The following is a 17232-nucleotide window of genomic DNA, read 5'->3' on the forward strand; positions in this document are numbered from 1 at the left end:
ATCATTAGGAAAATGTGTTTCCCAAATTCCACTGCCATTCTAGGATCATGGCCCCTGTCCCATAGCAAAATTCAGATCTATCCTTGCATCAGAACTCTGCTGACATTTTTCCATCCTAACTCCCTTAATCAAGCTAGGCACTCCACATGTGCCTCCTAACCGAAAGGAAAGGTGTTAACAAGAGATGGATGATGCTTTCTATAGCTATTTGTTTTCTCATTGGATGGCAAATTTGATCCATATTACTGACTCCTTTGGTGCTATTAAGGGAGAAGGGGAAGGTGGAACAGTAAAAGAACTAGTTGATCTGATGGAGGAAAAGAATTATGAAACATACCCTTGCTTCTTTCCACTTTAGGCTGTTGCCAAACCCCATCACCATCTTCAGCCAACTGTCTGACAAAGAACAGTTGAGACATTTTCATTTTTACCTATGCAGCTTTTACTATGAAAGTAGAGGGAAGCAGCTTCTGAGGGCCTTAGGGCTGAAGATGCACCATATCTTAACATATACTTCTATTCCGGAGGTTGGGGGAGGGGGTGGTGGTCTTTCTGGTAACCATGGCGTTTCCATGACAATCCTGGGATAAGGTGCCCAAGGGAGCAGCCAGCCAAGGCAGCATCCTCAGACTACTGCTGAGGAACTTTTCACAAGAAAGGAAGGATCCTGTACAGCCTTGGATGGGAAGCATTGAAAATGTAGATTTCTCCATACTCTGGTCTTTCTTTTTTTCTGGCGGAATTGTTAGATCAAGGTAAGAATAGCTTGAGAGTCAGAAATGGGGAAGACAGAATTGTAAGTGGATGCTGGCTGGGGAAATAAAGGCTTTGGATCACCAGTTGTAAAATATCTACAGGCACCAAGTAAGGGTAATGTCACCTTGGAGAAAGCAGAGCATTAGGACCATCAGACCTGAATGTAAGGCAAGAGCACTGATGGTGGCATCTATAGCTGAGTCACTGAGATTCCAATTGTAGGATTTGTTGCATTCTTCCTTGAGTCTCTTGGAAGGAGAAAGGTACCATTCAATACTGATGTCACACTTTTAATCTAAGGGAACAGAATCCTTCCATAATGATTGATCCCTTCTTGACTAGGATCGTATCCCCCATTGTTCCACTGTCAAATATGAAGCTCACCAAACTTAATCGTTTTTGAAGAGGGGTATAATAAGCAGATGCCTGGGCCTACCTGGACTGTCCCCAAAATGAAACCATATCCACTGTCCTGAAGTTTGTGTATTTCCAGGTACTCACATTCCCTTATCACTTTAATTTCTACCCAGAAATTTCCAAAGGAGTGGCCTCCAACAGGCTTCCTGCCCTTCACAAAAGGCAGTCTTCCTCACATTAAACATATAGTCTCATCTTCTTGGTGCCAGCGGGGCGGCAGCAGCAGCACTTGACTTTGACTTACCCCCAAACCCCAGGAGCAAAAATCCTATTTCCAAGCTTCCCTGCCTTGAAAGAAGAGATCACTTTACCTGGGGTGGTAGAAGAAGTATGGAAACTGGAGGTCCCTGAAAGTAGTCCCCATTTGCCCTGCTTCACAAGCAAAGGCAGAATTAAATCAGGTATAATGTCCATATCTTCACCCCCCAGCTCCAAATCTGGAAAACCCATCCCCTGCAGAATGGGTCAATCCTAGAAGAGGCTAGGCCACTTCCAGTTTCCATTAGATTCTGCTAGGAGATCCAACAAATGTGAAATTTCTATACTTAGTCACATCGAGATCTTGTATTCTGTTGGAAGGGTGGTAAAACATGGGACGTAGCTTTATCTCCAAAATAAACAGTAAATATGAAGATACCATCTGGTAGTGGGAAAGGGCTAGATTGCTAGCCCCCTTCTTTTCATAACATCTCTGTTCTTTGCCTTGTTTCCCCCTTCATGAAACAGGCAAGCAGGCACACTTACCTCAGTCCAAGGAAGAGGGAACATGTGGTCAGCCTGCTGAGAGCTCAATTGAGGGGGTGGAATGCAGCAAAAAAAACAAACCATCAAAGCATCCCAATAACAAACCCAGAGAGCACACAGTTACTCCTCCTTTCTCCCAGCCCCCACCCCCACCCAGCCCAGACCTACTTCCAAGGAACTCATGAGCAGCATTCAATCCAGGCTAGTGGGTGAGGGGGTGGGGAGGGAGGGAGGACAGACATGCAGAGCATCCCTTTCTTTTCCTTCTCTTCCCCACCCACCAAGGAGTTTGCCTGAGAAGAGGTTGAGGAGTGGGGGAAGGGAGGGAAGAATGCATCATCAGAAACACAAAGGAAATAAAACTAAAGGAGGAGGGGGATTAATCATAAATTGGGGCTGCTGCAGCTGCACAGAAGGTGGAAAAGGAGGACTGGAAGTAAGCTAAGGCTACAAAGGCAGAGATGATACCGAAACAGGGTGAGAGCGAGAATACAGGACAAGTAAAGAATAAAAAAAGTCCATTGATTTAAAAGAGGAAGGAGGAGAAGGGAGAAAAAAAAGGTTGGGGGGGGGGGGAGAAAATAGAGCTATTTCATTTGCTTTTTTTGTTTGTCAATTTTTCATTTTTAAAAAAATGTCTTTCTTTCTTTCTTTTTTAAGAATCTCACACCTGATATCCCACGTTCCATCCATTTCGGTTCACCAAGGGCAATGAAGAAATTCTCTTGCCTTTCGTATTCCTCCTCATCTACTATTTTAACCCTTATGGTTTTCCTGTAGGGACAACAAGAGAGACAGTGTGTATAGTGGGTTGGTTGGCTGGTCTCCTGGAGTGCATTCTGCAACATAGTACCCATTGCTCTCACCACATGCAGCCCCATCCCGCCGCGGCCTTTGGCAGGATTATGGTGGTTTTTGTTGGTGGTGGTGCTTTTGGCATTTTGTAGGTTGGGGATTTTTATTTGGTTGTCATTCTAAAAATAATAATAATAATAATAATTGGTCTCTGTTTTTCTTAGCATCTCAGTTGAAATTCTTACAGGTGAGTGGGGAAGGGAGTTGGAGGCGGCAGGAAAGACAGGTAGGAGGGAAGGGGGAAGAAAAGGGTAGAAGTCTGGGAGAAGATTTAGACCCTGCTGATGGTTAGTGGGAGGTTTCTTTCTGCCACACACATTCCATCTGGCATCACATGGTATTGATGACTGTCAGCCAAGATTGGGCAATATAGCCAAGGTGATAATTTACCTCCCATGAGTCTAATTCCCTTCTTTCAAGAAAGATCTAAGCAGTAAGGAGGGAGAGAGAGAGAGAGAGAGAGAGAGAGAGAGAGAGAGAGACAGAGACAGAGAGAGAGAGAGAGAGAGGTAGACAGACAAGACAGAGGAAGAGAGGAAGAAAGAAACAGAGAGACAAAAAAAACATAGAAAGAGGAGAGACAGAGAAACAGAGATAAGAGACAGAGACAGAGAGAGAAGCAAACCTTCCTATACTGTCTCTGGCTCGAAGATGGCTGATTCTATACTATCCCTTTGTTCTGTTTCAGAGCTTTTATTGGGAGAAAAGATGTCAAAGGTGCCCTTCAACAGTTTCAACAGACACATTGTTAAAAAGTTGCCTGTAAAGCAAAATTATGTCAATTGAATCCTAAATGCCTGTTAACTTTTATTATATAAGTGATGCTGTGTCCTAAAGCTGGCTCCACTAGATGTCATAATTAGTCACCATGGAAAAAACACTCCCAGTGCCTAACAGAATATTTGGTATATAGCAAATGCCAAATAATTGCTTGTTGATTTATCATGATATGGATACAGGAGGATAATAGTTTTCTGTCTCTGAGTAGGTCAACAAAATATAGTTTCTTTAAAAAGAAAAATTAAAGAAAAAGGTAGAGGTGGGAAATTTTCTGTGTCTGTGACCACAGCAAGGCAACTTCCATTGCAATCTACTCCTTTAACACACACACACACACACACAAACACACACACAAGCAGCCACATTCTCATCGTTATTTTTAGCTGCTTGCATTGGATTGAGGCTGAAATGGCCCCAGGGGTTGAGAGGACTTGAACATTTTTCATAACCCTGAATCTTTAGGTATTGTCTGCTGAATTGGTTTCCCACCTCATTTCAGTGAAATTTTGTAGGTTTGCTTTTTTTGTTGTTGTCAGGATCACTTGTTCTACATAGATGTTAGCAGTCTAGGAATCTGTCACCAAGGTAGATGGTTCTGCATACTTGTCCTCGGCTACCTCACATGTATGGATTTTTGTTGTATGTGTTCCTATGTATTTTCCCAATCTTATCTCCCTTAGGTCAAGGCTTCTTAACCTGGTGTCAATGAATATGGTTGTTTGTTTAGTGTTTTATTAGCTGTATTTCAATATAATTACTTTCCAGTGAAATTTTATCTACTCTTCATTTAAAAACATTGTTCCATAGATTTCACCCACTTCCAAAGGAATCATGAGTAGCATTTATTTAATTCAAGCTAGCAAGTAAGGAGGTGGGAAGAAAGAGACTGTCAGTATGTATAATATCCCTGTCTTTTCCTTTTCTTCTCCAACCATCAATGAGTTTGTTGGAGAAGAGGTTGAAGATGACTGGGAGAATGGCAGAAGGAGGCATCAACAGATTGCAAAAGGAGTCAGTGCCATTTAAAAAAAAAAGGCTAAGAACCCTTCCTCTTAGATTGTAAACTCTTTGAGGATGGAGACTGTCCATACAATTTTCTCTGGAGACAAGTGATTTTGATACCCAAGTAAAATATTTCTTTTCTTGCTCGACAGTCATCCATGGTTGGTGGAAGCCTCTAATAAAATATTGATCAGAATTTTTTCTTTCCTACTTTCTTCTCTGTCTCTCTTTCCACTCATTCTCTTGGACCCACCCTGGTTACACAAAGAAAGCAAGCAGCACTGAAGAGATCCTTATGGGTACCATGTGACAGGTTGGAATGTGTATGTCAGTTGTTAAGGACTGAGCAGAGAAATAGAGAGAAAAAGGGAGGAAGAATAAGAGAAAAAGGGAGAGTGAATAACAAGAGAAGAAAGGAGGAGAAAAAAAGGAGGTGAAAGAAGAAGAAAGAATGTTAATGTTAGTGTGGAGGACAGGGTACTACACCTTTCTGTAAACTCATATCCACCATGCGGGGCCCCATCAGTTCAATGAAGTAATTCTTGTTTTTCTCATATTCCTCATCATCAATTACCTTGATGTGAACTGTTTTGCTGTGGATGGAAAAAAAGTATCATAAGCAGGCAGAAGTGGGGTAGGCTAACCAGGGAAGGAGAGGGCAAGAGTTAAGAACAAAAAAAAATTAAATTAAAAAACCAATGAGACCAGAAGGTCAAAGTTAATTCAACCACCATACAATTTCCTGTAGACAAAGAAGATATGCTGAGGCCCCTCTAGAATCTAAACTTCAGAGGGGTCTAGTTATAATATCTGTAAGTTTCAATGAGATCTACAAAGAATAGCCAGGTCTTTGAGCCTAGAGAAACTACAATAGTGCCTCAACTTTATATAGATAACTAAAATAAGCATGGTTGGTTCAAACTGTATCTGAAATTTCTTTTTAAGGACATAAGGTAGTGTGGGAGGGCATAGGTCAAGGAGGGGTTTCAAAATCAGACTTGTTTTGAGTTCAATGAATTTATTTATTTTTTAAAATACTAGTAAATTTTTTTTCACAAAAGAACTACTTCTTGGGGGAGGAGTAGGGGAGAAAGACAGGAAGACCTCTATGCCCCCCACTACCTAGCACAATCCCTTATACACAGTAGATGTTTTACAGATATTTACTGAATTAAATTGTGACTGTTCTCAAAACATCCAGGACTTGCCTACAGGGATGGATAACATTGTTGGGTGGAATAATATCCAATCCATTTGAAATGGATTGGAGTAATGGCTTTTAAGGTCAGATTTAAGAGCTCAATCCTACCACTTATTGAAGTGTGTATTCCCAAATCCTGATATAATTTTCCTCATCCATTATGGACTAGTGCCCTTTCTATTCTTTTCCACTCTCCATTTTTTAACATCAATATCTTAATTGGCAGATGTGATCCAATGCTTCTACTCAACCAAGATTTACCAAGTCATTATAAAGTCCTTGGTTATTATCCCCTGAATCCATTTCCTGAATACCACTGCTTCTGCTGTTTAACTAAAGACAAATTTATACTCTTATTATTTTCAAAATGAAAACTCAATGCTCACTAAACCAAAAACTCAACCCCCTAACCATGAATAAAAAATTCTACACACTCATTGGCTAGCCTCTGGGCAACTTATATGGGTAATTCAAAGACTAGAAAGAGGTCACCAAAGGTCATCTTGAGGATATGTGGTCTTTCACCTTCCTTCCTTCAAAGAAGAAAGTTGATCTCTCAACCACTATTTGGGATTTGATAGTAATTCATCCAATGAATTTTCTCCTAACTTTTATTGTCATGAAAAGTAAAGGAGCACAAACATATACAACTTGAAATAGCATAGGCTAGAAACAAATGCTTTAGTAATATGTATATGATTCCAGCAGGATGTATTCTCTCCTCAAATGCAGATTGCAACCCCTCTACAATTAGACTGATTCATGGTCTTCAAGAATATTGTAGCTGAAGAGTTCAATTGCTTGTGGCCAACCTCCCCTCACTTAGTTCCATGGTATGCCATGGCTTTTACTCAAAAGACTTTCCAATTTGATAGGACCTGCCAGTTTGTGCTCCACTGACATAGTCTTCAGGGGCCCAGGTTCACCTTCATAACTTAATGAGATATTAGAATAGGAGTTCAGTGTAGGAGAAACAGAAATAGACTCAAGGTAATCTTAAGAGAAGTCCATGGGGGGCAGCAGGGTGGCTTAGTGGATTGAGAGCTGAGCCTAGAGATGGGAGGTCCATAGGTTCAAATCTGACCTCAGACATTTCCCAGTTGTGTGACCCTGGGCAAATCACTTGACCCCCACTTCCTAGCTCTCACCACTCTTCTGCCTTGGAGCCAATACACAGTATTGATTCCAAGAAGGAAGGTAAGGGTTTTAAAAAGAGAGAGAAAGAGAGAAGTCCATGGAAGGAAAAAACCCAAGTTATTAAGGAGAATTTAGGAAATGCTATAATTTCTTTTTTTTTTCAAAATAGACTTTTCATTCTATATCTAGTATCTCAATCTAAAGACCACTTTTGTACAGTTCCTGGTAAGTCTCTAGAATAATGGCTGATCAATTCAATAAGAGGCGTGACATCTTTTCAAGTTGTTAGCTTTCACCAGGTTCTTTTTTTTAAAAATCAATTCCTACCATTAGTTCCTATACCTCTTTCTGGGTTCCAATGAAATTACCCATTTTAGGGCATATTATTGTTCCATAATATATAAATGCCAAAATTTGTTCAGCTATTGCCCTATTGCATCACATCTTATTTTCTAGGTCTTTCACATCACACAAGAAACTGTTATCAATATTTGTACACTTGGGTCCCTTTCCTTTCCTTTCTTTAAGGATTTATGCCTTCTAATAATATTACTGTCCGAGTATTGCCAGTTTTTTCATTTGGGGATGGTAGGACTTAACAGCTTCACTAATAGCAAATTTAATAATATGTTCATTTTAGGAAATGCTATAATTTCTGAGGACATCATGAAACGTGGCCATGATAGTTTCCTAAAAATATTCCCCTGGTGTCTTTGTTTAAGCCACAATACCAGATTAATTGAACTAGGAGCCTAAAACAGTATGGCCTTTTTATGCTCTCTTTTATTCTGTTATGAGCAGAATTATGAAATCCAGCCTCTATCCCTGTGAAAAGCAGAGATAAGAGATTGGGAATTAAATTGCAATTAAAGGCTTGTTAGATTTCAGGTAGAATGAATTATGGGAAGAGAATAAGCCTGTATATACTAGGTACTGTGCTAGGCACTTTCATTTTACAAATACCTTATTTGATCCTTACAGAACTCTGCAAGGTAAATGCTACTATCTCCATTTTATTATTGAGGAAACTGAAGCAAACAGAGGTTAAATGACTTGCCCTGGGTCACACAGCTAGGAAATGTCCAAGATCAGATATTCTTGACAATAGACCCAGTGCTCTATCAACTGTGCCACTAGCTGCCTCAAGTTACCCAGTAAGGCTATAGAATGCCCCCTCCCCACCTACAGATTGAGTAAAAAGACACCGTGCTCAATTCATTGAGATGCTCTCTTATTTGGAGGCTTTCTAAATCACTTCCAACCCCTGAATTCTATAACTAGTCCTCATTTCTGTTCACAGCCCCAAGTGAAGTCATATGGGACAACTAGAATTCAATAAGAAACATAGTCTAGCTTGCATGGCTTCCCATGAGTTTTAACCCAAAATTTTATTTTATAACTCTCTTTGCATAAACATATGTTATATCTGCAATTCAGGTAAAACTAAGTCTTAACCTGAAAAACACAAAGAACCTAAACTTAATGGGTTTCTTTGGACCTACACACCATCAACTGAGAGACATGTCAATAGTCCCTACCAAATTCTTTGTTTCTCAGTGGAATGGTTACCATGCAAATCTTCCAAATTCTTCACACACATGCGTACTAAATGTCAGAGGCTTCTTCACATTTCTAATCATATGCATTCTCCTTCAGCCTCAAAGTTGAACTGAAATAAGGAAATCTGAAATGTGATCCAGTCTACTATTTTGGGACCTTTATGCCCAATTCATCCACCATCCCCTCCTTCATCTCCTATCTCTGTGGTCATTTATGCAATGTCCCCAGAGCCAAAGTATTCTAAGCAGTTGGTCCTAAATTTAATCTGGCACCTTAAGAGCCAAGAGTGCTTTCAGAGGTTTCCATGCCTGGTCACACCTCCACTACAATCCCTTCTGCTGAAGTCAGTGCCAGACTATGCAGGGCTTTCATCCCAAGACCTGGCTGTGGCCATGGGAAAAAGAGAAGCACCCATGACATAATGGCATTAGTAGCCAAGACAAGATTAGTCAGTGCTTACCCATGTTTGCTGGATCATAACTCAGCAGATTCCCTTGTGCTTGGGACATACTACCTTTCAGATCAGTCCCCTGGGTCTGCAAAGAGTATTCTTCCATCATTGGGAGGCCAGAGCCTTCAGTGGGGAAAATATACTCCTGCTAACTCCTAGATTTTTTCTTAAGAGTATGTGAGTTAATTGCTACAGATAAGGTTGGTGATCATTTTATTCTGCTTTGTCCCAGAGAGCAAAAGAAGGACTGATTGGCAAAGTTTCAGGGAGGTAGATTTCAAAACAATATAAGAAAGAATAATAAAAAATACAGAATCTCTGAATTAGAAAGGACCTCCAATGTCATTCATTCTTAACTCGTACCAGAAGAGGAATCTCCTCTACAACTTATCATCCAATGGACATTCACTATCCATTTAAAGATATTCAATGGAGGCAGGTTGATGGTTCAATGGATAGAGAGTCAGAGAGGTCCTGGATTCAAATTTGGTCTCATATATTTCCTAGCTATGTGTGACCCTGGGCAAGTCACTTAACCCCAATTACCTAAACCTGTACCACTTTTCTGCCTTGGAACTATTAGATAGTATAGATTCTAAGACAGAAAGTAAGGGTTTAAAAAAGCTAATCTCCATTTACAGTAGAATTCATACCCAGCCTGCTTTTGGACATCACTAATTGTTTTGGAAGTTTTTCCTTATGTTAAGCCAAAATCTCCATCTTTACCACTTCTACCAATAAGTGGGATGCTATTACTAGTTCTCATCTCTGGAGTCAAGTAGGAAAAATTGACAGCTCTCATGTCCTTTCTAGTTCCTTTCTTCTTCAAGCTAAAAATCCCTATTTCCTTCAAGTAGCATGCTTTTGGGGCCCTTCACTAACCTAGTCATAGTCCAATTTATCAAAATCCTTCCCAAAAAGTGAGTGAGCTGAGAATTGAATGAATAAGATTTAAATTATAGACAAACGAAGATATACAATATTCATATCTAGCAACTAGGTAGTACAGTGGAGAAAGTAGCAGGCCTGGAGTCAGGAAGACTCATCTTCCTGAGTTCATATCTGGCCTCAGACACTTACTAACTGTGTGTCCCTGGGCAAGTCACTTAACTCTGCTTCAATTTCCTCATCTGTAATATGAAATGAAGAAATGCAAACTAAAAAACAAAAATGAAAAAGAAATGACAAACTATTCTAGCATCTTTGCAAAAAAAAAAAAGCCCAAATGGGGTCACAGTCACAAAGAGTCAGACACAACTGAAACAACTGAACAACAACATATCTAACTAAGGAATTCAATTACTTAATTGGAATGTGATAAAGTGTTGGATCCTTTAGCCACAAAAAATGGCAAAATCAAGACACAAACCTATTTTGTTATGTAAGGTTCAAAAAGAAAAGATAATGCATTTAAAGTGTTTTCAAAACTTTAAAGTCTTATTTAATGTCAACTATTGTTACTCTATGAGATCTTTAAAGTATTGAAATTGAGGGTTCCCCAGAGAGGAACGGAGAAGTACAAGGTGTGAGCTGCTGCAACATTGCAAATGAGGAATTAGGAAAGAGAAGCAGGTAAAGGAGGTTCTTAGAGGAATGAAGATAGATTGGTCACATGGTGAAATGGAAGGATATAAAGTAGATCATTAGCAGGAAGATCAATTGATGTGTAACCTTGTGCACCATTGATATCCTCATAATGCAATAAGCCTAAAAACCTGGGTGGATGCCCTGTGATAAAGGGCATGGACAAGAGCAAGAACAGTAGCTTACCTCCTGATAAAGATATGATGAACTCAAGAGGCAGAATGAGATAAACAATTTTAAATGTGACCAATGTAGAAAGTTGTTTTGCTTCTTATAATAGTTTTGTTTTTCTCTTGAATGTTGGGAGAGAAGATAGAGATAGGAAGGAGAATGGGGAAAGAATAGAGTTCTCAAAAAAAAAGAGAAGAAAAGAACAAAAGCCCAAAAGGAATCATAAACAAGCAGGATACCTTTGAAAGTTATATGGTGAATTTGTTATATTCTTTAAAAGAAATCCAAATTCTAAATAATGGAGAATAACCATTTCCCTCCTCTCCTATAGCATATATTGAAATTATGTGGTATTTGTTCAATTTTTTTTAAAAGAAAAAAATTGATGAGCAGGCATGAGTGGTCTGCCATCTAAATTATTGGAGGCATTTCTCAAAACGATGAGATCACAGATCTATCTAAATATGTAATGAGTAATTAAGTGGTCATAAGGGACAGCATCCTCTTTCTAAATAACAAAAATATTGTGCATAACCTTGTGAATCCTCAAAACAAGTCCTGCTTTATCTCAGTGAATTTTACCACTGGATGTTTAGAACAACTTTCTCAAAATGCATTGTTTTCAAATTATATCCTCAGGCTGATAATACTTCTTACTGTCTAAAGCTAAGCTGTCCAAAAATAGCAAAAGCTATGTCACTAAATAGTGAGTTTTTCATCACTGGGGACTATATGACCCTTTTTTAGCAATGGTGTAGATGGGAAGTATATGCTTCCCATGGAAATTTGGCAAGATGAACTCTCAGGTCTTTCTCAACTCTAAAAATCTTGAATATTGGTAGTACATCCTTGAGAGAAGGATAACCAAATCCCTACATCAAGCAGATGACATGCTAACCTCTATGACTCCCATTTTTCAAAGTAACCTCCAAGACCAGGCTTTGGGTCAGGCATAATGACTTCTTCCCTTCTCATTTCTACTACATTATCAAGAAGGCTTCACTAATTCTAAATTTATCATTCTTTTCAGGTCAGCTAGAGCTCATAAATCTTTTTTATTCCAAGATTGTGGGGAAAAATATAGATAATAAACTATTGAGTTTCCCCTGGTGCTTTCTGAAACCTCAAACCCTAAACTACTATTTCTTCACCTAGACTCCTTCATATTCTTGTTGATTAAGACCAAGAACTTCCAACTTTCCCTAAACTCAGACTTTGGGGTGTGGAAAACAGGGAAGGTGAGTTTCATTACAGTCATATTGTGTTGCCAGAGCAACCTGGGTGGTTTCAGGTTCTCACTCTGGGTCTCCTTAGTTGTGAATTGGAAAACTAAAACCTAAACAAATCACTTTTTCTCAAGAATAAATAATAGACATGAGGACACCTAGAACTCTCAGAGGTATATCTGTGTTAACTGACTTACATGTGAGAGAGCTACTAAAAATGTCAACACAAACAGGTTGAATTAATCATAATAATACTAAAATATAGCTGTATATATAGCTATATGTAATAAATATAATATATATAAAAATCTGACCTCCAACACTTACTAGATGTGTGATCCTGGGCAATTCATTTAACTCTATTTGCCTCAGTTTTCTCATCTGGAAAATGAACTAGAGAAAGAAGTGGCAAACCACTCTCATATCTTTGCCAAGAAAATCCCAAATGGAATCAATGAAAAGTTGGACACAATTGAACAACAACAAAAATATGGCACCTGCTTTGTGCCAGGAACTATGCTAAGTGTTTTTCAATGATTTTACTTCATCCTCACAACAGCCCAACAAAGTAGGTGCTATTATTATCTCCTTCTTATAGATAAGTGAGGAAAACAGAGATTAAATGACAAGGTCACACAGGAAGTACATGAGGTCAAATTTGAACTCAGGTCTTCCTGACTCTGACTAGATTTGGTACTCTCCCCACTCTACCACTTAGTTGCCATGATATAATAGATCTTAAATGTCCTACTACAAGGATATCATATCCCACTGTGCTCTGCACGAGTCAGATAATATTGGGAGTATTGATTTCAAATTCACAAATATGTTTTTTTAAACTTTAAAAAATGTAAAGCTTAAATTTTCAAATAAATTTAAATTATAAAATAAAATAATTTAAGTTTTACATTGAAAAATTTCCCTTTTTGTTATTATAGGCATGACAAACATTAACATTTCCCTATACCTGTGTTGGTGAACCTATGGTATGTGTGCCACAGTGTGCCAGAGGGGGCTGCTCCCCTTTCCCTCTCCATTCCACATGAGGACATTTCTCACATGACCCACCCCTCTGCCCAGCAGTCCAATGAGTGCATTTCTTCCCTCCCCTATCTGGTATACAAGGTAGTTTGGGTACTTGGTCTCTAAGGTGTCTAAAAGGTTCGCCATCATTACCTTATATAAAGAAGGAAAAAGAAGACTACATATAAAACTGTGAATCTCTACTACTCTGAGGTTTTTGCATATTTCAAATTTTAAATGGTAGTTCCAAAACTACCTTGCTCATCTATGTCCCCATCTAAATTTCTCTCCCTTGTTTATTTTTAAATGATCAGTTGATGAAATGATCAACTGATGAATGGAAAAAATAAATTGATTTCTTCCTTTAATAGTATTATTATCTTTCTATACCCTGTACCATCACCATGCAGCCCCCTAAGTGTTTGTATACTTTAACAAATTAATTGGGAAAAGGCTCTTGTTCTTATATATTTGTTCAATTTTTTTCTGATATCAGGCTATTTGGATGATCTATTTATGTTATTATTCTGTTTTTTTTAATAAAAATTCATTATACTTAAGGCATAAGATTTCTTGGCAAATAATTGGTTAAAAGTTTTTAATAACTTCCTATTTGTGTTTTCCTTTGTTACAAAGTCTCCGTTTTCATTAATAATATTGGAGATTTATTTTTTCTTCCTTTTGTTTTAAATTAAATTAGGTATATTTACCTATTTCAATCATACCCCCAAAAGCTTCTAGTCTTAATTATCAATTAATTTTCATAGTTGTTTCATTTTTAATCTCTTTTTTGATTTTCAGAATTTCTATTTTTGTATTTGGTTGGATTTTTTTCCTTCATGTTTTTCTACCTTTTTTTTTTTAGTTGCATGTCCAATTTATTAATTTGTTGTTTATTTTTTAGTTGTTGAAAGTGTTTGGAGATATAAACATTCCCTGAAGGACTGCTTTGGCAGCATCCCAAAAGTTTTGATATGTAGCTTCATTGTTTTTTTTTTTTGTTTGTTGGATTAAATTATCCATTGTTTCTATGGTTTGTTCTTTGACCTATCAATTTTTTAGGAATAAATTAGTTTCCACATAAGTTTGAATCTTTCTTTCAAAGTCCCTTAATTGAGTAAAGTTTTTATTGTGCTATAGTCTGTAAATGATATATATAATATTTTCTCATTTTCTAAGTTTGTTTCTCATTTGGGGGGGGCTATCACATGATTAATTTTAGTAGAGCTGGGCACCTTATTTCAAGGGGATCATGGATGAATTGGAAGATATCTAAAAGGCAACTATCATGGTAAGGAATCTGGAAATCATAACATACCAGGGATGGAGCCAGAGAGAAAAAAATACAAAGGGTAGGCATGATTGCTATTGTCAAATGTTCTTAAACTCTTAAACGGTAAAGGGAATTGATTTTTTTGTTATTCATGAAGGTAGACTGAGAACCAATGGTTAGAAATTACAAGGGGGCAGATTTTAGCTAGATGGCTAAACTATATACATATATATGTATAGATGCATATATATACATATATAAACTATATACATATATATGTATAGATGCATATACATATAATTTTTAAAAATAAGTACACTGGGCCTAGAGTCTGGAAGACTCATTTTCCTGAACCCAAATCTTATCTCAGACACTTATGAGCTGTGTGATCCTGGGTAAGTCACTTAACCCTGTCTGCCTCAGTTTCTTCATCTGGAAAATGAACTAGAGAAGAAAATGGCAAACCACTCCAGTATCTTTGCCAAGAAAAACCCCCAAAAAGGGGTCACAAAGACTCAGTCATGACTGAAAAATGACTGAAGCAAAAATCCTTATCCATGTACAAAAAAACATCTGGGAGAAAGAACAGCTGCGGCAGAAAAAATTGGTTTTACTCAAAAATGCTTTGCTTCTTCTGAGGACAAGCTAAAAGGCATTCACTAAATGGGAGGGAAAGGAAAAGGGAATAAGCATTTCTAGAGAGCCTACTGGCCACTGAGGGCTCAGTTGATAAAAGGCTATAGCCTAGAGTCAGAAAGACTTAGGTTCAAATCTGGTCCCAGACTCTTACTAGTCTGACCCTGAGTAAATCACTTAACCTCTGCTTGCCTTAATCCACTGAAGAAGGAATTGGATTGTTGCCAAGAAAACCCCATGGACAGTGCTACAACCACTGGGCCACAAAGAGTCAGATATGACTAAGTAACAACAAATAAAGCCTACAATGGGCCAGACATTGTGCTAAGAACTTCCCAAATATCATCTCATTTGAATCTCAAAATAGGTATTGTCATTATTCTCATTTTATAGTAGAGGAAATTGAGGCAGAGAGAGATTAAGTAACTCACCCAAGGTCACTAAGCTAAGATCACTTTTGAACTCAGGTCTTCATAACTCCAGGACTAGCATTCTTTCCACCATGCCACCAATAGGCTCTCCAATGCTGACACACTCCCCATAGCAAGTCTACTAACCAAAGCACAGTCAAAGCACAGCCCCTAGCCATAGCAGATGTTTAATAAATATTGTTTGACTGATCAATCAGAAGTAACCTTAAAGATATATCCTGTAGGTGGGACTACTGTTTAGTACAATCTGGTCAAGTAACCTATTGTTTCTATTGACAATTCAGCCATAGTTGTTAGATATATTTAGGGGAAGTACATCTACACAAATGGCAAGTTTAGGTGACTTTCAACCCATCCACTTCACACCAAAACATCCACAACTATTCATGACAGCTAATAACTGAATACCCTCTGGTTGTCCCCATGGACTCAAGTACATAGCATGTTAGGACCATTGTTTCAGAGATGGAAGGTCATCAAGTTCAAACTAATTATTTTACACATGAGTAAACTGAGGCACCACATGTTGAAGTGACTTATCCAAGGTGACACAACTAGTAAGGGTCTGATGCAGGATATGAATACAGGTCTTTCTTACACTCCAAGTCCAACACTCTCTCCACTTTAGTGCCCAGCAATCACACTGGCTCTTGCCTGAATGGCTTCTTCTTTCAGTGGCTAAAGAGTAAGCAGGAAAGAAAAGAAAGAAAAGAAAAATGGAAAGCACCTCTGATAAAAGTCTTTGTTTCTCTGTTGGGCAACAAGATCATGGACCATGACAAGCAGCAGAATAACCACTCTCGGGAAAGCAATGAAGTTTATATCTCCAATGGTAACCATCTTCTAGAGAGCAGTAATGACCTTAATGGATACATGTCATGCCCCTGTTCAAAAATATCTAATGGCTTTGTCATGTAGACAAAAACAAGGATAGAGAAAGGAACTAGACCTATGATTTCTTTTGATGCAGAGAGCTCTTCCCCCAACACAGGTCTAAGCTTTTCTACCACTTAGTCTTAGAAAGTTCAAATTCCTCAACCTGGCATTCATGGTACAATACAATCTGGGTCAACCTCTATCCATTCAACTTTATCTACTACTACTCATATATCCATATATAGATACATATCCATATAATCTATATCTGTAGATATGGATGTAGATAGAGGCAGCTGGGTGTCATAGTAGATAGAGTGCCAAGTCTGGAATCAAGAAGACTCATCTTCCTGAGTTTAAATCTGGCCTCAGACACTTACCATCTGTGTGATCCTGGGCAAGTCATTAACCCTATTTGCCTCAATTTCCACATTTGGAAAATGAGCTGGAGAAGGAAATGACAGACCACTCCAGTAGTACTGCCTCCCCCCCAAAAAACCCCAACTGGGGTCACAAAGAGTCAGACATGACTGAAAAACAACTGCATAACTAACTCTGTATATAAATCCTCCACTCTAGCCAATCTAATCATCTCACTGTTCTCCAAGGAGGACATGGTCATTCTGTGCTCTACGGCTTTGGCCCCAATATTCTATTTTCATTCCACCCATCCAAAGTCTATCTATCCATCCTGCAGGATCAGGTTTATTTGCCCCAAACCACAGTAACGTCTCTTGTCTTATATATTTATTGATTTCAATCGATCATATGCTATGATGCCTTACATTGTCACTCGATGTAATATTTGTAGGTTTTGACTTCCCAAATTGATTCTAAGTTCATAAGGCTAGGAGTTGTGTCATATACTTCTATATTCCCCTTCGATATTAATAATTATGGTTAACATTTAAATGGTGCTTAATATGTGCTTAATGACTCTCCTATATAGAAGATCTTCCACTTATTGTCCCTTCCTGTGTGCAACCCATTTGTAGACTCTGGACTCTGGGGTAGTTTCTGCAGACAAAAACAAACTCTTGGGATTCATCAATTAAACATAGTCGCCTCAAAGCTATTCCTGGTTTTCATTCTCCATCGTCATAATTTTT

General features: G+C 38.3%; 1 protein-coding gene across 14 annotated transcripts in view; it reads right to left on the reverse strand.

The window, feature by feature from the left end:
* The window catches only part of SLC8A3 (solute carrier family 8 member A3), a 231167-nt gene that overhangs the window by 22169 nt on the left and 191766 nt on the right, over nt 1–17232 (reverse strand). For 6 of the 14 annotated variants that reach the window (XM_056810760.1, XM_056810762.1, XM_001368645.4 and 3 more), the window contains exon 3: nt 2588–2691. In XM_056810760.1, coding sequence (XP_056666738.1) covers nt 2588–2691 — 104 coding nt within the window. Of the gene's footprint in view, nt 1–337; nt 1977–2587; nt 2692–5040; nt 5148–17232 lie in introns of those variants that run through there. The other 8 variants (XM_056810758.1, XM_056810759.1, XM_016427995.2 and 5 more) reach the window with 3 other exon arrangements.

The sequence above is a fragment of the Monodelphis domestica genome, chromosome 1, assembly GCF_027887165.1.
Source record: "Monodelphis domestica isolate mMonDom1 chromosome 1, mMonDom1.pri, whole genome shotgun sequence".
NCBI classification, from domain to species: Eukaryota; Metazoa; Chordata; class Mammalia; order Didelphimorphia; family Didelphidae; genus Monodelphis; species Monodelphis domestica.